The 27,700-nt window shown below is 35.9% G+C and overlaps 2 protein-coding genes across 2 annotated transcripts; one reads left to right on the top strand and one right to left on the bottom strand.

Annotated features, from left to right (window-relative positions):
• The first annotated feature begins 537 nt into the window (after positions 1–537).
• LOC109091095 (bromodomain-containing protein 8-like) lies at positions 538–21,972 on the top strand. The gene is made up of 18 exons (XM_042738040.1): positions 538–632; positions 5,469–5,538; positions 5,630–5,679; positions 6,028–6,150; positions 6,228–6,308; positions 6,943–7,007; positions 7,293–7,435; positions 7,519–7,710; positions 8,700–8,802; positions 9,089–9,214; positions 10,236–10,420; positions 10,817–11,308; positions 12,347–12,549; positions 12,624–12,716; positions 12,823–12,891; positions 13,784–14,066; positions 16,640–16,732; positions 21,149–21,972. The coding sequence occupies exons 1-18, from the start codon at positions 541–543 to the stop codon at positions 21,206–21,208; spliced, it is 2,523 nt and encodes an 840-aa protein (XP_042593974.1). The 5' UTR covers positions 538–540; the 3' UTR covers positions 21,209–21,972.
• A 999-nt stretch (positions 21,973–22,971) lies between these two features.
• si:ch211-39i2.2 (DNA damage-inducible transcript 4-like protein-like) lies at positions 22,972–24,317 on the bottom strand. Its single transcript, XM_019105289.2, has 2 exons — positions 24,036–24,317; positions 22,972–23,425 (listed from the first exon to the last, which is right to left on the bottom strand). The coding sequence occupies exons 1-2, from the start codon at positions 24,190–24,192 to the stop codon at positions 22,974–22,976; spliced, it is 609 nt and encodes a 202-aa protein (XP_018960834.1). The 5' UTR covers positions 24,193–24,317; the 3' UTR covers positions 22,972–22,973.
• Between the last annotated feature and the right edge of the window lie 3,383 nt (positions 24,318–27,700).

The following is a 27,700-nucleotide window of genomic DNA, read 5'->3' as shown; positions in this document are numbered from 1 at the left end:
TTCCGGCAGAACTGAGTAGAACTAGCCGTTCGGCCTGTCACACACAGGCGAAAATGTCGACCGGGGTGGGAAAGTAAGTGTGTATTATTCCCCAACTATATACCACATACCAGTTCTAAATCAAATCACTTTGTAAATTGGATTCTGAAGTATTTTATCCTGTTTAAACAGAGTACCTAATGCTCTTAGTAACGCTGGGTGCGAGCAATTTAAATTAGTTGCTGCACTAGCTGGCTTCATGATATCAAAGACGATCAGTGTTTACATTGTCAACAACATTTCTCTTGTGTCTGTGAACAAAATTAGATAGTTACATCTTCTGTATGTGTAATAAAAATAATTTTGTTTAACAAACTGGTGTGGTGTGTTAATAAAGTTGTTTAATACAAAGTTGTATTATTTAAATTGTTGATTTAACATTATGATCAGCCTTTTTTATTTTACCATAATTTCCCCCCACGTTTCTGTGTAACGAATTGCATTAAATACAGCTTCAAATAAAACTCATAAATTTTTTTTTAAACCTAACTAGAACACAAGATGCTGTCGTCTCTGGGTCCGACTGAGCCCTGGTCAGTTCGGGAGAAACTCTGTCTCGCCTCCTCAGTGATGAGAAGCGGAGACCAGAACTGGTAAGAATACATAATTCACGCTCATGATCATAGAACTGTATTAAGAGTGAATCATGTTAAATAATGCAGAGCTCTGCCCCGTAGCACTGTCTGTATTGTAGCTTTTTCTAAATGTGTAAGGACATTGTAAATCACCCTTAATCAAACGTGGACTCAAAGAGCTTATTTTACATTAAGAGAGGATTGTGGTCAGTAGTTATGATCAGGAAGTAAGATGATGATTTTTGGAGGATGCGGGCATCGATCCTAATGCCTCCCATAGACTGAGCAAGAGTAAGCCCGCATGAGCCAAACGCGTTTCTCCTCTGGCTTACTTTTTGACCAATCGCCGGCTATTATTGTCATCTTTGCAATAGGCAAGGCTATGGTTTACTTCATTATTGAATATTGGTGGTCATTATTTGTTCATATAATGTTTTGTTTTTTTGGAATGTGATGTGTGAGTGTATATATATATAGTGTGCAGAGCACTTTTTTTTTTGTGTATCTGTGAACCTGTAACTTTTCACATGATAAATGATCAGATAAGGAAAAATCATTGGCTGTCTGCAGATTAAGCTAACGTTATATTGCTGTCAACACTGATGTTTGTATTGCTTGAGAAGTCATGGTTTCTGGGCCCTATGAATGAAAATAAATGATTAAACAATTTAAATGTATATTTGGTAATAACAATTTTTTAATTAAAAAATCGTTACCAAATCGTTGTGGAGATAGGAAAAACTGGATTTACCAAGAAAATATGCATATTTTCTAAAATAATGTAATAATAATGACTTTTGGATTAAAAAAAATTAGAGTAGCTTAAGCGAGTGGTCTACCATCTGAGCGAAACCCCCTCTTGGATCTGTGGGGTGACAGCTGGCCTCCGGCAGTGTTGGGAGTAACTGGTTACAAAAGTAATGCATTACAGTAACTAATTACTTTTTGCTGTAACGCAGTAGTGTAAGGCATTACTAATTAATTTTTAGTAATATTTGTGTTGGTGCATCATGTTCAGTAACGCTTGCATACAACACACTTTTAGACCAAAATCTAATTGTTCAAAAAAACAACAACAAAAAAACAAACAAACAAAAAAACAGCAAGACTGCAAGACTTTATCAAATAAAAAATGCTGCAAGTTCTATTTCCTGTTCGTGGTCAATCAGTAGCCGCGTGTGTTGTCCAGGTTTGTAAATAAAGACTAAATGACAGCTTCTGATATATTTGGTTAGTGATTTATTTAATTCATCTCCCTCTCGCTGGTGAAACTTTGTATTGTGTGATGTAGTCCAGTGAAGGCGTGTTTAGGGCGGGTTTTACAGGAGTGCCACGAGGCTACTGGCCTGACAGTGGAACACGGCATGATTTCGGCCTCTGTGCTCAAGGTCCAAGGCTATTAGCTCCATCCGACCAGTGGGAAAGCGGCTAATGGGTGAAGATGGCAGAAGACTGTACATGCACGAGATGGATGGATTCGCATCTTATCATGTCATTAGAGTTAACATATAGTCCTGTTGTGTCTAATATGAATAGACCCAAGCTATTCACAGATATTGCCAGATAATCACTTTACCTCTACCATACTTTTAACAGACTTGGATCATGTGTGATTCTGCCTGTCATCCTTTCTTGCATTGTCTTGAAACTCCTGGATAGCCCACAGTCATTATGCTACACCATATTGCCCTCTACTGGATGTAGAATGCTCTGCAGTACATTTTGTCATTTTAGAATGATACTCCACCCCAAAATGAAAATTTTGTCATTAATCACTAACCCCATGTCGTTCCAAACCCGTAAAAGCTTCGTTCATCTTTGGAACAGAATTTAAGATATTTTGGATGAAAACCGGGAGGCCTGTGACTGTCCCATAGACTGCCAAATAAATAACAGTGTCAAGGTCCAACAATTCCTCTGTCAACAGTATCCTCTGTGTCGCTCCATATCACCGTATGCTCTTCTGTGTCATCCGCACCACAAGGATGCGCTGTTTTCTTTCAAATCAAAGTTAAATACACGTAGAAACAGCGCATCCTTGTGGCGCGGATGACACAGAAGAGCATACGCAGCATACGGTGATATGGAGTGACACAGAGGAGACTGTTGACGAAGGAATTATTGAATAAAGTCATTATTTTTGTTTTCTTCGCTTACAGTGTTCCCGTCGCTTCATATAACCCAGTTTGCACGTCTGATGGCAGATGGAGTATTCTGATGACGACTTTCATACCTTTTATCGACCTTGACACTATTATTTACTTGGCAGTCTATGGGACAGTCACAGGCCTCCCGGTTTTCATCCAAAATATCTTCTGTATGTGATAGTTCTGTATGTTGTCTCTGGGTTAGCATCATGTGAGGTCCTCTGAGGGGTTTGTGTTTTATTTTTTAAACCTGTTTGGATAAAGACTGGAGCTTGTGTAAATCCTAGTTACCACAAGATGTAAATCCCGTGGCAAAACAGTGAAACAAATAGAGACATAATTAGCGTAGCTGCTGTTCCAGCCAAGTAAAATGTATTATTTTAACCCAAGCTAAAGAATAATTTGATCAGATATAACTGCTGTCCAAAATTATGAGATGCATTATTTGAATGCTTGGCCAAAGAGATGCGTTTTTAATCTAGATTTAAACAGAGAGAGTGTGTCTGAACCCTGAACAACATTATCAGAAAGGGAAGGCTATTCCAGAGTTTGGGAGCCAGATGCAAAAAAAGCTCTACCTCCTTTAGTGGACTTTGCTGTCCTAGGTACTAGGATTTTTTTTAGGAGTCCAGCGTTTTGTGACCTTAGGGAGTGTGATGGGTTGTAGTGTGGTAGAAGACTAGTTAGTTACCCAGGAGCTAAACCATTAAGGGCCTTATAAGTAAGTAATAATATTTTGTAACTGATACGGAACTTAACAGGTAGCCAGTGCAGAGACTGGGGTAATATGATCATATTTTCTTGACCTGGTAAGGACTCTAACTGCTGCATTTTGGACTGCCTGTTACTTATTTATTGAGGATGCAGGACAACCACCTAGCAGTGCATTACAATAGTCCAGTCTAGAGGTCATGAATGCAGGAACTAGCTTTTCTGCATCAGAAACAGAGAACATGTTTACTGGCAATGTTTCTAAGTTGGAAAAATGCTGTTTTTGTAACATGGGACAACACTGGCCTCAGGAGGGATATGGTAGTGATAGGAGAAACAAATCTTATCAAAGCTTCGGATCAATTGAACCAGTTGCTTCACAAAATGATTCAATGTTTCGAAGCGCTCAAGACACCACACGCTAGTGATGCCTGCTGGCCAAAACTGCAAATGCAACAAAAACTCAGGCCAAATAATGCAAAAAACAGCTTTTACAAACCCAATGCTTTCTTGGAAGTATAATATATTAAATGCAATCAGAATAATGAAATATCATTAAATATGAACTGTCTGTAGTTTTCAGGGCTTGTTTTATTTGTTTTATGGATAGCTTGTCTAAACAGGCCAGTAAGAAACTATTAACTACTACTCATCCTTTCAATTACACAAATGTCTCGTTAGAAATGTCTATAAATTGATAAAACTGATCCGAGATCAGAGATGCTGGTTCAGTGGTTCATCGCTGTGAGGCGATCTCAATGAACTCGCATGATTTACGGGTTCGCAGAAATTTCAAAACGTTTTGAAGCCTCGTTTTCTGAAATCACAAATTTGCATTTTGATACATGATGTGAACCACTGTTTCGAAACAAGTGATTCGCAAAGGTTTTGAAGCTTCACAAAGCAGTGTTTTAAAAATGGAGTCACCCAAAATAGTGTTATTGAAGCTTCACTTTAGTTAAATGACACAATTTCTTATATATATATATATATATATATAATATATATATATATATATATATATCTATATATTAATAATATATATATATATATATATATATATATTATATATATATATATATATTAAAAATGGAGTCACCCAAAATAGTGTTATATATATATATAAAATAATGTTTATTTTTGGTATAATTTATAACTGTTTTTCTCCAACACATTTTTATTTTAAAGGGCATTATTAAAAGAATTATTACAACAAAACTAATTTCTTAAAATAAAATCTCTATGATTACTTCATTGAAATAATAATGTAATGTTAATAATAAAAAGTGTATTGTAAAGAGTTAATAAATTAATACAACTTATTTCTAATATTACAATTCACTAATAAGTAATCAGCATGCTTTGCTAAACAGATCAGTTGTAGTTTTTGCAGTGAAAGTTTTGACTGTTTGAAGATACATTCATTAATGTATAAAGCAAAAATAAGAATATTTATTATGGAAACCACTAGTTTAAAAATGAATCTATTTTTGCCTTTCATTCATTTTTTTGTTTCATTACAAATTACATTACGAACAAAATTTAAATAGAGATTGAGATTTGAAAATGGTCCAAATAGAATTATGTGCTTAAGAACTGGGGGAAAATCACATTTATGTTTTTTTAAAATGGTAAAACATTGTTTTTATTTCCAAGTTTAGAATTTGAATCTATTATCCAAGAAATATAAAATTTATTTATATATATTTATATATACACATAATAAATATACACAGTACACACACATTCATTATGTAAACAAAAACTTTTATTTTGAATGCCATAAATCGCGACTAATAGTTTTACAGCACTAATTTAATTCAACGTGTTTCTTGTTTCTTTGTAATTGTTTAAGTTAGCAATTTATTGTAATTGTTTAGTTTACTAACAATTTCTGATTGAAAATTGTTTCTACACCAAATTTTCTTAAGTGTATGTAATTATTTCTAAAGAACTACTGTTAAATATGTATGATACACTGTTATTTTTTTGTCAGGGTGTCTGTAAGCAGAGCCATCAAGCCCTTCTCAGAGTCTGGACGACCCCCGGACTGGTTCTCCCAGAAGGTAATTTAAATGGGTGACTGTGAGTGATTTTATTAGTATTAGTGTTTTGCTTAGTGATTCATGTTTTAACATGTCAATATGATCTCTGCAGCATTGTGCCTCCCAGTATTCTGAGCTGCTGGAAACCACAGAGGCCCCAAAGTAAATCCCTCCCTCTCATTCTCAAAACATTTGTGCTGAGCATCTTTATTAAATATTGCCATTGTTCTCGTAAAACCCAAAAGAGTTACATTTTACGACCTAGTCTGTGTATACAATGAAAACTAATAATCAGCATAGAAGTTGTACTTTATATTTTGCATGGAAAGCAGTAAATATGTGAAAAAGCATTTTATGATTTTTGCACAGACTTTGTGTAATTAGACCTCTGGCTATTATCTTAGCCAGTTAGCATGTTGTAGTAATTTTGTTGTATAGTATGGCAACCTAAACCATCTCAGTGCATATTAACAAGTTCATTGGTAAGTCTGACATGTTCATTCCCTGCAGACGTAAACGGGGTGAGAAAGGGGAGGTGGTCGAGACCATTGAGGATGTGATCGTGCGTAGATTGACAACAGAAAGGATCGAGGAGCTCAAGAGGCTGATCAAAGACACACAAGAGAAATACAGGTACATCTCCACCTGCTTCACCCTCTCACTGTCTGTATCTTTCACACATATGTGATAAATGTGTTCTGTCCCTTCAGGAAACTGAAGAAAGAGGTGGATTTGATCCAGGCAGGCCATCTGGACCCTAAACTGGAGGAGCTGTGGGCAGATGTAGAGCTGTAAGACAATTCTTTACCGGTTTTGCATTTGTCTGTCATTTCTGTTATTGGCCTTTCATTTCATTTTTCCTATATGATCTAGTTTCAACCACCCTTGTATTGATTTCACTTTAACAAACATTATTTCTCATTAGATTAAACACTTTGAGAAATGGCTGGAGGCCTTTATTGTATAAAACATATTTTTATGAAATGAATTACTTTTTTATTAATATTATGAATTTTGAGGGGATTACATAGTATAACACAATATTCATCAACAATAATCATTTGATATCCATCAAATTATGCATCAGTTATATATGTTAAGTAATACAAGTACTTTTTATTCCATTTTAATATATATATGTATATGATGAATGTGTGTGTGTGTTTTCAGACATACTTTTTTTCGTTGTTGCATTTGGATATACATTTAGATATCAATGACTACTTTCTGTCAAAGTTTTAGATTTTATGTTAATTTGTAGTGTCAGATTTCGCATCATGATCATTCAAATCTAAACACAGACAAAACATAATGTGACTCATAATCTTTAAACATAATTCAAACTTACAAATTCAATAAAAGAAACCTGGGTTATGTTGTGAATGTGAATCATCATGAGATTGTGTGTGTTCTCATGATTGTCAGAAAGAGGAAGCAGGAAGAAGAGGAGGCGGAGCTGAAGAAGAGGGCGACTGAGGCAGCATATCAGGGTGAGATTTACATTCACTCAGCACTTTCAAAAGTTAATGCCTCCACAAAAGAAACAATTTTTTAAATTATATTAACTTGGCAGTGTAACATATTGCTGATGTACTTGCAAATATTATTAGTTTACGTGCATCTGATTGCAAATATTGCATTTTTAATACTAGGAAATTTCAGTTTTTATTATTTTGGGCTTGTTTCTGGCAGTGAAATGTTTATTTTGCATGAATACATTAAATACATTTATTTTACCTAAAAACAATAATAATATTTTTTCTCTTTCTTTCCAGTTCGTCAGGCAGCTAAAAATACACCAAAGAGAGTTCCCAGCGTGACAGTACGTTCTCCGCCCAGTGCTAGTTCCCCCAGCCTGGACGTCTCGCAACCAGAAACACTGCAGCCAATGACAGATGAATCTTGTGCCAGTCCCATGGTGAATTGCTACCTCTTTTTTATTATCATTTAAACTTAAAGCTGATTCTAATAAGAGATCATACTCATGATTTCTCTGCTTAGGCTCAAGGACTGACCGTCTTCATGCCTGTGTCAGAGGTCATAGGTCCAGGGCCTAAAGAGTCAGGTCTGGCCCCTATGGTAGATGACTCCCCGCAGAAGAAGCACCTTGCTCCAAAAGCCACACCACCTCCCTCCCCGCTGCTGTCTGAACTGTTGAAGAAGGGCAGTCTCATCGCTGCCAGCTCTAGACTTGTGAGTGTGGGATACTGTGAAGCAACATTTAAGCCTCTGGATTTAAGGGGCATGTCACAGCAAACAGGATTTTGCCTGTCCCAGACCCATTGTCCATTTCTCAATTTTACATTCATGTTTACTTCATATTGTGCTATAAATAAAGTCACCAGAACCCCATGGTTCTATGGTGGTAGTCAACATATTCTAACATTCACAATGTAAAGCTCACTCTTCAGGCCAGCCCATTTATACTAACTAAACTGCAAATATGGACAATCAGAAATTCTGATATTTACATCACAAAGATTAGCACATTAACATTTAACACCAAAGGTTTACATTAAGTATTCTGCATTTTGACAAGGGCCAAGTTTTAAGTACTCATTTCACATGCAACAATGTTAGCCGGTCATAACAGAGTAAATTTAGATATGTTTTAGGGGCCGTTTACACCAAACACTTTTTTTAGATTGTGCTTTGCTGCTTTTAGGTTGTTTTTAAATATTTTGCAATTTATTTGCCCTGCGTTTGTGAACAGCATTTTTAGAGGTGCTGTGACAAAACAGTGTGTTTACTGATATGAGTCAGAAAGCAGGTCTATTATGTAATGTTATAGTTTTTATTAATATTTTTGTAATAAATAAATATATATATATATATATATATATAAATATATATATATATATATATATACATTTATTAATTTCTCATATTTATTACAATTTTATTAGTAGTTTCCTCATATTAATTAGGCAAGATTTAGAATTTTTGTGCAAGGTTTTTAGCGAATATTTTGGCTATTTTTATTTTATTTCAGCCTAAGTTAAATTAACAAATATGTTTCATAAAAGGTGTTCTTTTTAGTTAACGATAATAACCCAGTGTAGAAGCTAAACTATGAATGTTTTTGGTGCAAGAAACCTTGAATTACATTAAAAGTGGAGATTGTGTTTGTAGATTTTGCTAATGGTTTCTCGTATTGTTCTGTGCGTGTGTCTGTTGGGCAGGTGGTTGAAGGTGACGTGGCCACAGGTTTGAGTAATGGATCTCATGGAGTTGAGCTTCACACTGCTGCAACGGCTCTGCCTGCGAATCAAGACACTACAGCTGGTAAACAAAGACACACTTTTCTTTCTGTGTGTTTTAAATGTCTCTCTTCAACATTAAACATTTTCTGTGTCATTGAACAAACTGAATTTTGAGTTATGCTGTTTGTTTTGCTTTGATTTTCTTTAGCACAGTTCTTTTGCATTTTTACCATGCGTCCTGCATGCAAGTTTTAGATTTCATGCTCTGTGTAGTACATTATTACCGTGTAGTTTGATTATTGTGAGAGTAGCTGTGTTCTTTAGTGTGTGTGTGTTTGTAGCGCTATATGTGTGTGTCTTTGTGTCAGGTGCTCCTACATTATCTCGTCTGTTGGAAAGTGCCACCCCAGTGCAGCCACCTGTCAGTGCTGATCCCCCTAAGCCCCCCACAGTGGTCCCCCCAGCCCCAGACCACCTCTCTGTGCCCAAAACAGGTCTCTGATCTCTCTGATTTCCTCTCTTCAGCACTCTCTCTGTAGAACGTTCATTCTGTTTTTGCTCAGGCAGTCTGTTTCCTGTTTGTGTATTGTGATGTGTAGTTCATTTCCATCCAATCATAAATCACTCACAGTGCACTGACAGATATTCTAGAATAACAGTTAATACAAACAAAGTTTGTGGTCGACAAGATTTTTTAATTTTTTTATGTTCTTGAAGGAACTCTCTTATGCTTACCATGGCTGGATTTATTTAATCAAAAATACAGTAATACTGTGAAACTTTAATACAATTTAAAATAACTGAAAATTTCCCATGTTATTATATTGTAAAAGTGTAATCTATTCCTTTGATGCAAAGATGAATTTTCAGCATCATTACTCCAGGCTTCAGTGTCACATGATCCTTTAGAAATCATTAGAATATGCTGATTTGCTGCTCAAGAAATATTTCTATTTATGCTGCGGCGCCCGGGGAGCAGTTGGGGGTTCGGTGCCTTGCTCAAGGGCACCTCAGTCGTGGTATTGCCGGCCCGAGACTCGAACCCACAACCTTAGGGTTAGGAGTCAAACTCTCTAACCATTAGGCCACGACTTCCCCATTGAAAACCATTCATATTTAAATTCCATGTTTTTGTTTTGCTTTTTTCAGGATTCTTTGATTAAAAAAAATCGTTTAAAACATTATAAATGTATTTGTCACTTTAGATCAATATAATACATCCTTGCTGAATAAAAGTATTCATTTCTTTCAAAGTAATGGCACTGACCGCAAAGGCCAAATTCAGCCTTTAAAAGGTTTACCCAAAAATGGGTGGGAAAAAAAAACCCATATGGGGTTTGGAAGAAGGATAAGGGTGAGTAAATGATGACAGAATTTTCAGTTTTGGGTAACCTACCCCTTTATAAACGTGTTTTTTCCTCTTAAAAAGAGTCATTACTTCCTCTTCAGAGCACTCATGAAAGAAATGAACCATAGTAAGAGTACTCTAAGCGATGTGTTTCCTGTTGTGTGTAGGAGCTGCAGCCGTTGCTGAAGGTTCTGGAGCAGAAGCGGTAATGGCTGGGTCTTCCACGCCGACTGAGGTGGAGGGGAAGGAGGCAGAGCTGGTGGAGGAGGACACAGTGGTGTCAGTGTCATACATGGCCCATGAACTGGACCTGGAGACAGTGGGAGACATCATTGCAATCATAGAGGAGAAGGTTTATGCACACAAACACATGTGTATGGTTGTGATGGTGCAATTGGTTGCTACTTCATGTCGTGTCAAAGAGATAGTTCATCCAAAGATTAAAGTTCTGTCATCATTTACTTCCCCTTAAGTTGTTCCAAACCTATATAAATATCGATCTTCTGTTGGGCACAAAAAAGATATTCTGAAGAATGTTGCTAACCAACCAGTTGACAGTAGCCATTGACTTCCATAGAATGGCAAAAAATACCATGGACGTCTGTGGGTACCATTCATCTCTTTGACCCACCAAGTGCTTTCACAGTTCGCTCAATTTTTTATAGACTCATAAAACAGAAAATAGTTCAAAAGCTTTTCATTTCTGTTGCCAAATCTGAAATGAAGTAAACTAATATATCTGTCTTAGGTGGATGATCCTGTGGAGGCTTTGGACGCAGCCGCAGTGGAGGCGGCTCTCTCTCTCTGTGAGGACCCAGCAGTCAGTGGCCACCCCCTCACTAGTCCTTGGGAGTCACAGACCTTTAAGGCAGCCGAACCAGAGCCCATCGTCCAGCAGAGTCCTGCCCCAGTGTTCACACCGAGCAGCCCTGACCCTGCGGGTGTGCAAGGAGAAATGGAGGTTCTGGTAGAGGAGGCTGCAGAAACCGAAGCAGTTGACGAAGTGACAGGGGACACCGTGGCACCTGCCGCCCCTGACACAGAGCAGAGCCAGGACTCTGAGGTTAAGACTGAGGGCGAGAGGGAAGGAGAGGGAGAAGGAGGGATGGAGGAAGCGCAGCAGGAGAACAGAACCCTGAGTCCAGCCATGAAGTGTGAGGGGGAGGACTGGGTTCAGCCAGAAACCGTGACGCCCTGTCTGGACTCAGAAGACAGCTCGGCCTCGGCGAAAGACACAAAGGTATCAGCAAAGCAGCAGAAAAACCTGTCTTCATATACATATGTTGTTCTTTTGAACTTTCTATTCATCTTAGAATCCTGAACAAAATGTATCATGTTTTCCACAAAAATACGAAGCAGCACAACTGTTTTCAACATCGGTAATAATAAGAAATAATGCTACTTGAGCAGCAAATCAGCATATTAGAATGTATTTCTGAAGGATCATGTGACACTGAAGACTGGAGTAATGATACTGAAAATGCATCTTTGCCATCACTGGATTAAAATAAATTTTAAATTGTAACATTAGTTCACAATATTAACATGTTTTCATAACATATGTTTGGAAAAGCACTATAAAACACGATTATAGTGTCAGATGAAAGCGTAAAATGTTACAAACAAATGAACAAAGACACTGCTAACCTCCAAAAATGACAAATAAATGTAAAAGCAACATAAATGTGGTCTATAATACACATGCACAAGTCTTATGAAGTCATATGATTGCTTTATCTGAGTAAAAGATAAAAATGTAAGTTATTAATCACTAAAAAATATACCTTTTGAAACTCTCAATCCTATTTGCATTCAAATATGTATGAAAGACACACTGGGCATCAAACCTGGTCTGAAGCATGTGGACATGCTATATTTAAATGACTGTGAATGCAAATGAGATTTGAGCTGTAGTGAATTGCAAGAAAATTATTCATTAACAACATAATTGGGACATTCTGCAAAAAAAGCTCTTTTTTTCTGTAGAAAAGAAATTCAGAAGAATTAGGATGAGGTAATTATAACTGAAACCCTTTTGACCTAAAACAGGTAGCTCTGAGAATTTAATGTTAGTATTTTAATATTTTAACAATAAATTCAAATGTTCTTGGTTCTCTCTATGTTGGTTAATGGTCACATGACATACAGGTAAACAAATAGTGTTTTTTATTTAAATTTTTACACTTTGTCAACTCACAACCCCCTGCATTTCCATCACAGATTGACTTGAAGGATGAAGAAGTAACTCTGTTTATTATTCCTTCTTCAAATGCTGTAGGAAGTAAAGGAAGAGGATGTAGGCAGTGAGGTGGATGTGGATGAAGGGATGGAGATGAAAGAGTGTGGCGATGGGGACGGAGAGGGGCCGTATCTCTCAGAGGTTGATCCTCCTGCCAGTGAGAGTGAGGATGGATACGGCAGTCACTCTCAGCGCTACACTACAGCAGACTCCACCGCCAGCAGCCCTGCCTCATCTCAGTTGTGAGTGTTTGTGTGTGAGCTTGTATTCTGTGTGTTTCAATCTTTCATTTGCCTTTAACAACACTCTCTCTCAGCTCCATGTGCAGTGAAGATCAAGAGGCCTTGCAGGCTCAGAAGATCTGGAAGAAAGCCATCATGCTGGTGTGGCGGGCAGCAGCCAATCACAGGTGAGCTTCTCATTCATACTTACCTCAGCTGCTGTTTTATGATGAGCTCTCACCTGTAGACAGAAATGTGTTGTATGCGTTTGTCATTTATTGTTTTGTGCTTCAGGTATGCAAGTGTGTTTCTGCAGCCTGTGTCTGATGACATCGCTCCTGGTTATCACAGCATTGTACACAGGTATCAAGATGAGACTCTCTTGCTTTTTTGAGTGTGTAGGGCTATTATTGTGATGCAGAAAAAGTGAACATAATCATGGAATCCAGTCATAAAAATTTAATTTACTGTATAACACCAAATAACGGCAAACATGGGATGTGGGAACAATAAAACACAGTTTGGGAAAAAATAAAAGATTTAATGGGACTGTAAAAATGTAATTTTGGTTCAGTTTTTAATAAATTGTTAAATAGTATAAATTTTGTGACTTCAAGGCAATAGACATGTTTTTTTTTAATCAATAAAATTGCTAATATTTAATTTAACCATGAAAACATAATCCAGACAAATTAAAACCAAAAACAGCATTATCCAGAAAGGTATAAAATAAAAATTTGAGAACTAAAAATGAAAAATTCGTCTAAAGGATTAATTCACTGAAAAATGAAAATTTGCTGAAAATGTACTCACCCTCAGACCATCCAAGATCTAGATGAATTTGTTTCTTCATCAGAACAGATTTGGAGAAATATACATTACATCACTTGCTCACCAGTAGATCCTCTGCAGTGAATGGGTGCCTTCTAAACAGCTTTTAGTTTATATTAAGCATTGGTCTCAAACTCAATTCCTGGAGGGCCACAGTTCTGCACAGTTTAGCTCCAACCCTAATCAAACACACCTGATCCAGCTAATCAAGGTCTTCAGGGTTACTAGAAACTTCCAAACAGGTATGATTTGGAGCTGGTTGGAGCTAAACTCTGCAGAGCTGTGGCCCTCCAGGAATTGGTTTTGAGACTACTGTGTTAATGTATTAACTAATGTCAACTAAACGAACCTTATAATAAAGTGTTACCAGTTTTTCTGTTGGCTAATTATGTTTTTGTCCTTCCTGAAATCTCCACAATCTCAGACCGATGGACCTATCAGCCATCAAGAAGAACATCGAGTCTGGGCAGATCCGCACAACAGCGGAGTTCCAGCGTGACATCATGCTGATGTTCCAGAACGCGGTGATGTACAACAGCTCGGATCATGACGTCTACCACATGGCCCTAGAGATGCAGAGGGATGTTCTGGAACAGATCCAGCAGTTCTTGGCCACTCAGCTGATCATGCAAACATCAGAATCAGGCATCGGCACCAAGAGCCTGCGCGGAAGAGAGGCCAACCGCAAACAAGACCCCAATGAGAAGGTTAGAGACAAACATGCATAGTCACACACACCGAAATCACAAGTGGAAACAAAACGCTGTGGAGAAGATTGGAGGAATGTCATCATCATCATCACACACACACACACACACACACACACACACACACACACACAGTGAGCACTATAAGGAGAAGTAATCACACAGTGCTTTCACTGCTAATTATTTGGCCAGTGACATTTCATAGTTAATAGACAAACTATTCAGTGAGACAAAAGAGAGCTTAAAGAAGCAGGAAGACATTAAAAGCTATTTAAGACTGTTATTTTAGTATTATTTACATGTGACTATAGTTATTAATATTTGTAATTAGTTGTTAATTTTAAGTCGTTTTTACATTTATTTTGCTTATTTCAGTTGGTTACCAAGGCAGCAAGTTTTTTAATCTAATACTTGTATTTAATTTTATTACATCTTTATTTCAGTTCTCTAAAATAATTTTTAATCATTTAAGTTAAAAATAACAACATTGGACTGTTGAGAAAAATATATGCAGTTATAAAGAAAAATAGCATCTCTAGAACAAATCAAGATGCTTGATCCTTTTTCGGGATATAGGCTGAGATGTTTTTCAGAGAGCAGGCTAGAAGCTTCAGACGTCTCAAGGACAGTACATCAAAGTACATCAAAGAGTCTGTGGACATCTGAAGTGAAGTATTGCGGACAGTGAAATGGTTTTGGAAGAGCGAGCTCAGAGTCATAGAAAGGAGAGTAAAAAACAGCTTCCTGTGCATCACAGCATGAAGCTTTATCTGTGAGGATGACGCTGTGGGATTGGCTCTTATTTCTGTCTCTGTTGTAGCAGCATTAATTCAAAAGTGTCCTGAAAACATCATTTTAAAACCATTTGCCTCTAACTATCGGCTGCCAGTGGCACCAAGCAGCCAGTACCTGCAAATTGACCTGATTTCAGTCCATCTGAGAATGAACGGGAAAGCACAAACTGAAGCATCATCAGGAAATATAACTTGTAATGTCTTTAGCCTGCAGACTTAATGGCTGTCAATACACACAAAATGGATTTGCGTCCACGAACTGCACATGACATTGTTGTAATACTCACAGGTAATCTGCACAAATTGATTTTCTAGCTCTTAATGGGATGGCTGCGCTCAAATTGTCGTTTCAGCACTTAGTCCCTGAGCTAAGTTTTATTTAAAATCCAAAAATGCTGAAGTGCAGGAAAAAGTGTCACAGCTCAAATACTTTCTGTACAAACTCAGAAATGCAAACCTTGTATGCATGGTGAATCTCACAAAAACTTGTTCATATTTCACTTGTTAATGTTTAGAATGAAATATGAGAAAGTTGTTTAATCATCATGAAAATAGTTCTATTTTTTTAAGGCTAATATAAAATACAATGCATTTAGAAAGTTTTTTTTGTTTATTTTTAAATACAATGCATTTAGAAAGTATTTTTTCATGAACTTAAAAATACAATGCATTTAGAAAGTATTCAGACCACTTCATTTTTTCATATATTTATTATGTTGCAGCCTTAAATTGCACTTCATATTTAAAGCCAGACTTGTAAAGTTTTTACACCTTAACTAACTCTTTCCCCGCCAAACACAGAATTTTCTGGGTTTCTGCATTCTTGCTGTTATACGCTTGGGGGTGCTATTACGCATCTCCTGAATGAGTCTAGAATGTTCTGATGAATATCATGGGTGAGTCTAGAATGTCCTTGTGAAATATAATGTTTAAGCAGATGCATATGGAAATTAATGTGATCATCAACAATAAACAGCATGTAAATGGAAACTGACTAATGTTGCCTGGGTGAAGTGTTGATCCAGGAAGTGGTAAAGGATTGTGCAAGCTTTGGGAGTGCTGATGGAAGCAATCTACTGCATCTTTGCTTTGATCATACTGAATATGATCCGGATGTAGTAATTAATAAAATAAAATGCCATTTTTTCAGCTTTTTGCTCAAAATAATGCTTTTTTATTTTAATTTTTTTGTGAAACCTGCCTACATTCAAGTGTTGATTAAAAAACGATTGCTTGAAGCTAGAATAAAATATATATTTTTTTGTTGTTTAAAAGTAGAGGCTCTCTTCTTTATTTTGTTGAATTGCATGTTCAGATATTCATACAGTAAAATATTCTGGGGCCATGAATTTTAGCGAAAATCATCAAAGTTGCGGATGGTGGCTGGCAACTTTTTTTTTCAAAAACGCTGGCAGGGAAAGAATTAAAAGGAAAAACTAAAATATCACATGCAAATGAAATAATATGCACAAAAATGCAGCTTTATAGGGTATGGAGTGTAGATGGATGTGAAAGAAATAATCTACAACACACAAAAAAGTGAGTTATTGAGTTTTTCTGAATGCACTGTACCTTTTATTTTGGGCAGAAATAGGGCCGGGCATGTTTGCGTGAGATTGTTCCAAAAGCACTTTGGTTTCCACATGCTCACATAGATGAAACTCCTTCTGATAGGACCCAAATAAAACACTTTCTGTCCCTTACACACACACATGAACTGCCGAAGTCCCTGACAGTAAGGTTAGCGTTACTTGCACTAACACACAGTCTTGTATGTAGACCCTGAGTCCTGCACACAAAGACCCTCATTTAGAGCCAGAACCACCAGCCAGAAGGAAAAGGAACAACTCCAAACAAGACACTAATGAGAAGGTCAGTGTTGTAACACACAAACACACACACACACAGGTGAGAATCATTTAAGGGCACTGCAGGTGAGAGGACTTCTGTACTAACCCATGCACAAACACCTTATAACACTCAAGTTTCTCTTCCAGGTTTCCACATGGCACCATATTTGTGGCCTAGTTGTTCTGGAAATGATTAAAAAGAATGTGGTTAAATGTGGTTATACGTTGAATAATCTAACATTTTCAGAACTATGGGAGAATATCTGTCTATCTATTTGTCTGTCTGCTTATACACACAATACTGTTCAAAAGTTTAGGGTCAGTAAGATTTTTTTAAATGTTTTAGAAATAAAGTTTCATGAGCTCACAAAGGCTGCATTTATTATATCAAAAATGCAATAAAAATGTTTTAATATTGTGAAATAGTGTTAAAATTTGAAATATATGTTTTCTATTTGAATATATTTTAAAATGTAATTTGTTCCTGTAATGCAAAGCTGAATTTTCAGCATCACTACTCCAGTCTTCAGTGTCACATGATCCTTCAGAAATCATTCTAATATGCTGATTTGCTTCTCGAGAAATATATTTTTTATTATTATCAATGATGAAAACACTTGCTTAATATTTTTCTGGAAACGGTGATGTTTCAGGATTATTTGCTGAACAGAAATTTCAAACAGCATTTATTTGAAATAGAATTTTAAACTTTTGCAGCATTATAAATGTTTTTTTTTTGTTGTTGTTGTTTTTTTTTTTTTTTTTTTTTTGCTGAATAAAAGTATTAATTAAACAAAATTCTTACTGACCCCAAATTTTTGAACAGTAGTGTATTATTTTGTTATAAACAGAATATCAATGTGATTATTGTAAGCATGTGAATAATGCATTTATGTATGTAGTGCAAGGGTTGGGTTAAACAGCCACTTGACGGTTTCTTTGGTAGAATCTGTGTGCCATTTTTATTTTTAACACACACCAGACCAAAGTTAAAAAAGTTTTTTTGTTTGTTTGCATGGTTTCAGTCTCAGTGATGCTTTCACAGTGAGCTGTTTGCAGTGTGATTGAGGTCATTCAAATGACTGGACACTCATTTCATCACCATCTATTTGAGTTTATGTTGGAGTGCTGCAGTCATCATGGAAACGGTTACAACACACTCACACATACATGAACACCTCATGTCTTCATCCGGCTAACACACATATATACACTCAAATCCTCTCTTTAGTATCTTCAGTCTTAGGATTCTCTTTTCCATTGTGATTCCATTTCATTCTCCTTTTCTTTCTCAGCTGCGTGTGTCTGTATGTAGAGAAGCTTCTAGGGTGACCAGACGACCGTGATAGAAAACTGCTATGTTTTATATGTGGGGAAACTAGAGTTCAAATCCATCCCACTCTAAAAGTTCATGTTTTTGTTTTAATTCACAACCATCTGGGGGGGAAAATCCAGTGGAAAGCAAATGTTTTGTTGGCCTGAAGTCATTATAAGATGTTTTTTAAGATGACTGGCAATGTAAAGCATTTGCCAGATTAAAGGAATGTGAGTGTGCTAAATGTGTAAATGAAAATAATTAAACTATATCATGAGTAGGTTTGTTTTTATAAGCAATTAGAAATCACTAAATCACTTTTTTTCAGATTTTATTGTCAGAACAATAAAATAAGAGCATTTGTTTCTCTCTAAAAATGTTGGCAATCATTTTGCACATGCATGACGGATATTTTCATCTTATCTCGTCATATTATAAAGTGAAAGCAACAGATATCCCATCCACTTTTATCATTTAAGGCTATATCAAATCACTGCATTGTCAGAATGAAATGTTTATTTATAGAATTCAAACTAAAGTGAATGTAAGTCCATCAAGGTATGGGATATGGCTCATAAAACGTCTGGTCATTCTAGTCTCTTTGCACATGTCTCTGATGTTTTCCGCCTCATGATCAGAGTTTTAGATTAGTATACCTGCCGTTTGCTCCCATAACACCTGCTTTTGCTCTGTTGTAAATGTCTTCTCCCTGGCTCTTTCTAGAATAGGTTTTAAATAGTGAACTCTCTTCCTCACTGTGCTGTTTGTCCTTCTACAGGACAGCCTCTCCATGGCCTCTCCTGCTTTCCTTCTCTCTCTCTTTGTAAGTATCCAGGCTCAAGATCACAAGATATTTCCTGTCCCCTCTTACCAAACACAATCACACACATTTATTCTCTGACACCGCTCTCTGATTGGTTAGAGCTGATCGCTCGCTTGCGTCCAGGTTAGTATGTTAAAAGTATGTGAATAAATTGTCATTATTTATTAAATCCTAATGTATTTTATTTTAAGGTTTGAATACTTCCATTCAGCAAGGATGTGATAAATTGATCAAAAGTAACAGTCAAGACAATTTAATGTATTTTTTGTTTTTTTTAATGCTTTTGTTTTTAAATTCTGTTAACCCTTAAATACATTCCTCGGGTCTCGGTGACACTGGGACCTCATTCACTAGCCTCTTCCTCCTTCATTTTTTAAAAGTTAGATGTCAACTTTCTTAGTATTCCTCAGTCTATTCATTATAAACAATATAACAAGAAAAAAGTCAGATTTAATAGAATATTTTCTGATAAATTAAAAAAAAAGTGTATAGGGTTGCTATGTGAGTATATTTTCATGCGCAACAATAATTAAATATCTGACGACTCAATGAGTACACAATAATCACATTTATTCCCCAATGTGGCACTGTTTGATAGGCAATGATGGCGTGTTGTTTTACTCATAATTACTTCAGGCATAAAACAAGAATATCATCATCAGTATAGAACCTGACTGAACTGCTTGAATGGCTTTTACTGCAGCGCAATTACTGTAAGCAATTAAAACAAGTGTCACTGTCATTTGATGGTGCATGTGGTGAATAAGCTGCCAGCTATCATAATATTGATTTTTAAAGTAACTGAAAATGATAGTTTTGAGAATATGGTTGAAATCGCGAATATGAGCCAGATTATGAATGTACAGTGATGGTATAAAAGCATCTGCTCAAATTGAACACTTCTGTATTTCAAAAGGTAACGAAATATGCTTTATTTTATTATTTTGTAATTGATACAATACAAAAAAAAATTCAGCTTTCCATCACAGGAATAAATTACCTTTTAAAATATATTATTGTGTCTTTGTTATGTATTTTTCATTATTTTTTTAAATGTTGTGTGTAATGTAGCTGTATGTGAATGTAAATGATCTGCAAAGTTGTAAAGCTAAAAGTGCACGATAAATAAAGTTATTGTCTTCCAAAATAAAGAATCAACTCTGTACGGCCTAAAGGAGTCCTTAGTAATTCGAATCCAACAGTTCCGTGACAGCTACACGTCATGGTGTAACACATTTGCATAATTCCTGCCTATGTTCTACGTTGGCCGGCCACAAGCAACTTGACCCCGCCCACAAACACATCATTCTACTGACGACTGCTTCTCTAATCTCGGGGAGTTCAACGCGGGATTCACAAAAGCTTGCTGTTGAAGGATTGATCAGTATCCTTTTTATTTGGGCCAGCTGCTCCACTGAATCACAACCTGTAAGTATGATAAATAATAGATGTTATATTTTTTTATAGAGCGTTCAAAATACAGAACTATTGAAATAGGCTGTTGTTTCAGACGCGCTGTACACCGTAGACCAATCACAACAGACTAGACCATCTGACCAATCAGAGCAGGCTCACGGAAAGGAGGGGTTTAGAGAGACTGAATCTTTGAACTGCTTCGAATGAATCGTTTGAGAATCGCTGGAAAATGAGGTGAAATTAAATGCATATTTTGAGAAAACGAAAGCATTTTTTTGACCTTGTATGCATGTATTCCCATTGTAGGAGACGCCCAAAACAATATAAGGAACCGAAAATGGCATAATAGGGGCATTTTAAAATAGAAAACATATTTTAAATTGTAATAATATTTGACAATTTATGGTATTTTTAATCAAAGGGAATGCAGCCTTGGTGAGCATAAGGGATGTTTTTAAAACAACAACAAAAAAATATAAAGTGTGACATAATGGTGAATAAATAATGGCAGTTTTTATTTTTGGGAGAACTTTCCTTTTAAATGGTTCGGTTAGAGTTTTACTCATTTTTATTTGTCTTCAAGAAATGACACAAAACCTCCATGAGCAACTATTAACACATTCACTCCTAAGCACTCAATTTTTATGCTCTTTTCACTGTTGTTTAGCTATTCAGTTTTTTAGCCTTTTAGGCCTACTCTTCAATTTCGTAACTATGTATTGCACAGTCTCTTTAAAATGAAGTGCTTGTTCTTTTACCACACACACTTCCTGTTCTCAGGTCAGACTAGTTAGTTTCTCACACTGATGGTCTGGTGTGTTAGGACAGTGGATGACAAGCTGTTTGCACTTTCTCACGGCTGGCCTGCTTCTCTGCTCTTCCAGGATGGAGGCACCAGAGGGCGCCGCAGTGCCATTGAGGCTGATATGAAGATGAAAAAGTGAACTGAGATGTCACGCTGCAGCTGTTACAGAAGTTCAGATAGGCTTCATTTCCGTTTTGTTAAGACATTCTGGCTAAGTTTAGTTACTCAATGCCTCGGTAGCTTGACGCAGCAATTCTACTTACAGAAGGACACAGAAAGAAGGGAATTTTTAAGGGCTTGACCCTCTTTCACAGAAACCCTTCAGTCCTAGACCTGAAAAACTGGTCAAGTGTACTCTGATTCTAGACTCACAAGACAGGACAAACTGACCTCGTGTTTATTTGAATTTAGGAGTTGCTTAAAAGTTTTTGACTTGATGTCACTAATTTAGCTGTCATCACTGGCCTTTTAAAAAAAAGCTGAATGTACCACCGTCATGACCACTGAATGGTTAGAAATCAGAATGTCATTTTGTAGAGCTAAGAATGAAACCTTACAAGCCATTGTTCAAAACAAAGATTACTGTCGCCTTATCAGTTTGAGATGATGTGGAACGCTGAACGACGGAGGAAGGAGCAATAAAAATTCTATAGAAATGAAGACGGATACAAAGTTTCTTTTAACTTGATTTTTGCCTATAGTCAGGATTATGGATGCTTTGGTTTACAGTTAAAGGCCTACTGTACTATGTTCAGTTTGTTTTCATTCTTTAAGTGAGACTTACTTTGACATCTGTATGTTTAGAAAGAACATATAGTTTTGTACAGGGTCTTTGTGTACAGTGTTTTTGTATATTGTGTCATGAAATGTTTTAATAAAACATGAGAGTCTGCAATAACAAGATATCATTTTAGGAATAATTTATTCAACTTGCGCTTTCAAGCAAAAAAATATTAGTACAAATGCATAACTGGGAGGACAATACCAGCTTGTCCTGTTCAAAGTCACACACACACACAAAAAACACTCAAGATCCATTAAAGACATCAACATATAGCAGTGGCGTGATTCATACACAATGTGAACCATCCTATATCCCTGAACATCAGTAAACAATAGTGGAGAATTGAAACTGAACATTCTGCAGTCTCTACACACCCATCATACTCATACAAAGATGATCTGATCTCACGTGCCGTGTCACCTGACAATAGTGTTTGTCACAAACATAAAGATATGACAATGTAAAATCCCAGGTTATACATGAATATACATTACTGTTCAAAAGCTATGGGTCAGTGAGATTTTTTTTTTATCAAAGAAGTGATTACCTTAATAAATCATGTTCTTTTGAACTTCCTGATAATCAAAGAATGTTATATAATATTAATTAAATGTAAAATTTTTACGGAACCGCTGTTTTCAACATTGATAATAATCCAACCACCAAATCAACAGAATGATTTCTGAAGGTTGCAGACTGAAGTAATGGCGGCTGAAAATGCAGCTTTGCCATCAAATTAACAAATACATTAAAACGTTATTTTAATATTTAAATCTAATAAAACAAGATTGGTGGCTTGTTTAAAGAAAATGTATAAATCTTACAGACCCCAAACTTTTGAATGATAGTATAGGCATATATTAATGATATTTTAAGCAAACATAATGCAGTATTATAACAACAGCTGCTCATACTGTGTTAGAAATTTCAGTTGCACAATATCACATTCTTTCATTGAACTGAACATTATCATCTACGTTTTTAAAAACTATTCAGTGATCTGAAACACACTGATGTAACAGTTATAATAATAATGTGCAAAATGAGCTTTAAAGTTGTCCTCTTCCTCTAAGACCTCAGGCATTGTCTTCTCCTTCTCTTTACTCTTAATGCCACACTTTTAATAAAACTCAAGTACAGTAGGAGTGGCGGACGAGTAGAGCTTCCGCTTGATCAGCCGATATTCCCGTCTGAGGCTCAAGACCTTCCCGCTTCCGAACAGGATCTTCAGTGGAGGCCATCCACCCAGATCAGGCTGCAGGACCACCGAGACCTCAAAAGTGGGTGTGAGACTCTGATCGGGAATGACGGTGCCCAGTTTAAGTAGTGTGCCCTTGCTTTCCAAGAACATGTGGATCAGCGCGCCTCGTATCCCACACGGCTCATCCGTGGATGAGCGCAGGATGTCTCCGGCCACGCGTGCGGTCATGCGCCTGGGCAGACGCAGCTCCTGACAGCTCAGACTGGCTCCTTTGGCCTCATAGAGGCACTTCTCAATGCGTTTGGCCAGGTCGAATTGAAGACACACGTCTTCTCCTTCTTCCTCTTCCAAACTGCACTCAGATCCCAGACCTGTGAATGAGTAAATGGGAAGAACGCGTGAGGCTCAGCTGACCGGACAGGAACTTTACGCCTCAGCAGTTTGAGAGTGCCCAGTGGCTCATTAGATTAGGATCTTGAAACTAACACGGTCAGCCTCTGATACAGTGTCATCAGCTGATCTAAACTGCCCTGGACTCTAGTGGGCAGAATTAATATGTTGCAATTTTGGAAAACTGGAACAATGTATATCCCTGCTCATAAATAACCACATCTGATCTAAAAGCTTTTGAACATTATTATTATTATTTTAATACACTATAAGGGGTAAGTTGCCACAATGGGGCTATTCTGTCATTTTCAAAGTATATAAAAATAAAATGTAGGCCTACACAAAACACGTGACTCAACCTGACATCAATGTTCATTGGACTTTTAAGCTGACCTTTGCTTCAGTGTCATCCTGTTTTTTAATTAATATATATATATATATAAAAATGTAACATTTGTGAGCTAGGTTATTTCACATCAACATGCAAAACCAAAACTTTTTACTTTTGTTACTGAGACAGAGCGCCTAGTTGTGACAACTTGCCCCGGTTTCTCTTACAATAGACAATTTAGACAGGAATGGGATACTTACTTGATGAGCTGTGTGCTTTCATTAGTCTGCCGCAGTGTTTGAGTTTGTCTCTGTCTGATCTGAAGTGCTGTAGAAAGCTCAGGTCCTCAGCTAGGTTTTCCAGCTCGCTCCTGACGGACATCCCGTTACCGAACACGAGGGCTTGTGTATAGACCATGTTAACGTGATTTCCTCCGAGTGTTTCCCCGACAGCTCGCCCAGCTCTTTCACTGAGTGTTTCTTTGTTCCTTCCATGAATGCAAGAGGTTGAATGTGTTGCTGTCCTGACGGCAGCCGGTTTTATACTGAGCTGTAATGTTGCATCAGCTGAAGTTTGTGGGATGGGCTACATTACGCAATCCCAAGAGAGGTGAAATCATCAGAGCAGACAGCGTGAGTACATGCAACCGAATCGGCTTCTTGCGTTTATATTATATTATATTATATTAATATAGACATTATATTAAGCAAACAGTTTACAAATAAACATAAACATTAACTTTTTGGATGACATTTTATATATTTCTATTATGGATTTTTTTTATATTTTACAATAATCTGGCTGGTCACTATTTATTTTTCCACATTTTTAAATCACCTTTAAGTTTTATTTGTTTGTTTGTTTACCATGCTGTAACCTATTTTTCTAGTATTCTGTTTTTCTTTTTCAACAATTTAAATAATTTTCAATATTTATTATACTATTATTTATTTAATTTACATGTAGTGTAATTTACATAGTAATACTAAATAGTTAATTTACATTTGGTATATTAGGTCATAAACATGTCTATACTCCTTTAATCAGTAGCAGACAATTATGGGAATATTATAGCATTATTATTAGTTATTTTATTGTGTTATTTATTTACTGTAGGCCTATTTTACATCTTTTTCCACAATTTTTAATCAACTTTTAACATTTTTGAAATTCACTGAAGTAGTCCTACAATATTCATTTATTCAATTGTTTGTTTGTTTGTTTGCATGCAGTTTCTCAAATAATATGAGATCATAAACATTACTAAACTACTTTTATATGTATACTATATCATTTTCCCCATTTAATTTTTTTGTATTTTTTGTATTTTATTTACTACTTCTTTTTCCACAATTTTTAATCAAACTTTAGTGTTGTTGAAATTCACTTAAGTAGTCCTGCAATGTTTATTTATTCATTCATTAAATTATTTATTTGTTTGTTTACATGTAGTTTCTCAATTAATATGACATCCTAAACATTACTACTTTCATCCGTAGCAGCCATTTATGGGAATATTATATATTATATATTTTTCTTTTTCCACAATTTTTAATCTACTCCCCCCCAAATTCACCTGGGTCCTGGAATGCCTCCTTGAATATTTATTTATTTACTTACTTATTTTACATGTAGTTTCTCAGATAATAGCCTATTACAGACAAGTATGGGAATATTACTTTTTAGACCCTTGGTTAAAAAAAAAAAAAAAACGGAAAAATAATATATACGGTATTATTATTATAATTTTAATTTGAGAATGAAAAATTTAGTGTTAAGATTAGTGACCTTTAAATAAACAGAAGTGCCTATATATGTCCTCATTGTGACAGATGATTCAAATTGACATCGCACGTGCACATAAATGCTGATGGACAGAACAGTTATGTGCTGTACTAAAAATGTAATTTCTAGAAAGTGATTCAGACGGTGTGAGATGAGATGAGATTATTCACTCACATGACCAGAAAGACAAACACACGGTCAGTAAAATCCAGTTCAGCAGCCTTCTCTATGAACCAGGAAACACGTTTACACTCATATTACAATCACTCATTGAAGCCTTAATTTTTCAAATTACATTGAATTAATAAACATGATACAATTTAAACCAAAAGAAAGCAGATCTGTGACTCAAGTCTGTCTGATCTGCTTCAGGTTTGATCTAGAAAGTGCTTTTACAGTTTTACTGGCATTATCAGCAACTGTCTGGTTGCCGTCTGTCTGTCTCTGAGTCACGATGAGGGACTTTTCCTCGTGACCTCACCTTTGTTCTCTGCGCGTCGTGACGTCACATTGCCCCACTCGAACATGCAGAAGTGCAGAATCATCTTACGATAATACAAAGGAACTAGAAGAGACTTCTGTAGAAGCACCTTCCAGAAGTCATGTAGCCTAACTGAAGGGAGAATAAATGAGCCACAGATCACGTATATGTTTTACTGAGTGGGTGAACGAGGAAGAAAGAGTAAATTATTTGGAAACCTCTGACCATGGAGTGATTCGTAATGTGACATACAGAAAATGATTGTGTCTTCACTGAAGCAGCTGTTAAGAAAATACATTCATGTGACCTTAGACTAGATTTATTTCAACAATATGTTTTGAAATATTTTAGTTCTTTCCTCCTTTCCAGTTCACAGCTCCTCTTTGTTGATTTTGATCACAAACAGATGATAGTGAAACCCGTGATAGTTCATCCATCACTGTCAAGTCAAAACCTGATGGACATGCTCTTTCAATCAGCTGCATATATGGATCACTTCATAGGAAAACCATCAGTCATTTTCAAACATAATAATTCACAATAAAAAGATGATCAAACCATCCATAAACTTAACAACTTCTAGTTTTCATTTATCATTTGAGTGCCAAATTACATTAGCTCAGCTGCAGGAACCTGATGGGGTAGTATATTACTTCATAAAAAATATTGCTTGGCTAAATTGCTCAGCTTCAGAGTAAGCACTTAATAGATCATTTTAAATTAGCTATCTCAACTGGATAAGACATTTGATCTGTGGGTAAATGTTAGATTTAAACATGTTAGTCATGGACGAGCAGTGTAGTGATTCAGATTAAATGATATGTTATGCATCACCTCCGTCATCATGACTTGTTTAAACTTGTTTCTCTCCTTCAGTGTAATTGTTCTGCCACAGGACATGGAAGTTAAACAGTCAGTCAGAGGAGAGCTGTTTCACTGGAAGAAGCAGGGAATTTTTCAACAGCATTTATTGAGAAGACGTAGTTCTTCATTAAGGGAAAAAGCATACATCGGAATATATGAAGACATTAATTTTAAGGTTGCCATTTTTAATAGGCAAAAATTAATGTGATTTATTGTAAAATCAAAAAAAAATAAAAAATAAAAAAAAAATGAGCAACAAGAAGTCCTCAAAACATCTTTACGCAAAATGCCTGTGTTTTTGTAGGTGTTAACAAAGCAATATCTTTCAACATATTCAAAGAAGCATATGGCTCTGATAAAAAACCCTATATAATATCAAATTTTGTAAATAAATTATGCTACATTTATTAGTGGCATAGGTGGCACAAAAAATATATTCATTACTTGAAATAAAGTAAACATAAAATATATAAAAAAAAATCTTTAACCTATTTTATTTTCATTTAGTTTACCTTGAAGTACTAAAATAACTATAACTAAATAAACTAACAAAACTGATAAATAAAAAACTATATAGACATTTAAAAAAGCAAAATAAAAATGACCAAAACACACAACAAAATTAATAAAACCTTAACTTTAAATAAAATGAAACTGAAAATTCACAATATTACCAAAAACTATAGTATATAAAAAATAAATAATAAAATACCAATGATATTCAAATAATAAAGTAAATATACTGAAATAATAAAATAATAAAAAAATCATGATTCTAAAATAACACTGAAAGTG

This window comes from Cyprinus carpio, chromosome B14 (assembly GCF_018340385.1).
Source record: "Cyprinus carpio isolate SPL01 chromosome B14, ASM1834038v1, whole genome shotgun sequence".
Taxonomy (NCBI): domain Eukaryota; kingdom Metazoa; phylum Chordata; class Actinopteri; order Cypriniformes; family Cyprinidae; genus Cyprinus; species Cyprinus carpio.
Note: the sequence above shows the minus strand (reverse complement) of the source record. Positions and strands in the feature narration are given on the sequence as shown.

Coding starts and splice junctions, on each gene's coding strand:
- si:ch211-39i2.2 (XM_019105289.2), bottom strand. CDS start 24,192: ATGGTCTATACACAAGCCCTCGTGTTCGGTAACGGGATGTCCGTCAGG. Junction 23,426..24,035: donor GAAAGCACACAGCTCATCAA/GTAAGTATCCCA, acceptor ACTCATTCACAG/GTCTGGGATCTGAGTGCAGT.
- LOC109091095 (XM_042738040.1), top strand. CDS start 541: ATGCTGTCGTCTCTGGGTCCGACTGAGCCCTGGTCAGTTCGGGAGAAA. Junction 10,421..10,816: donor TTGCAATCATAGAGGAGAAG/GTTTATGCACAC, acceptor TATCTGTCTTAG/GTGGATGATCCTGTGGAGGC. Junction 12,892..13,783: donor TATCACAGCATTGTACACAG/GTATCAAGATGA, acceptor CCACAATCTCAG/ACCGATGGACCTATCAGCCA.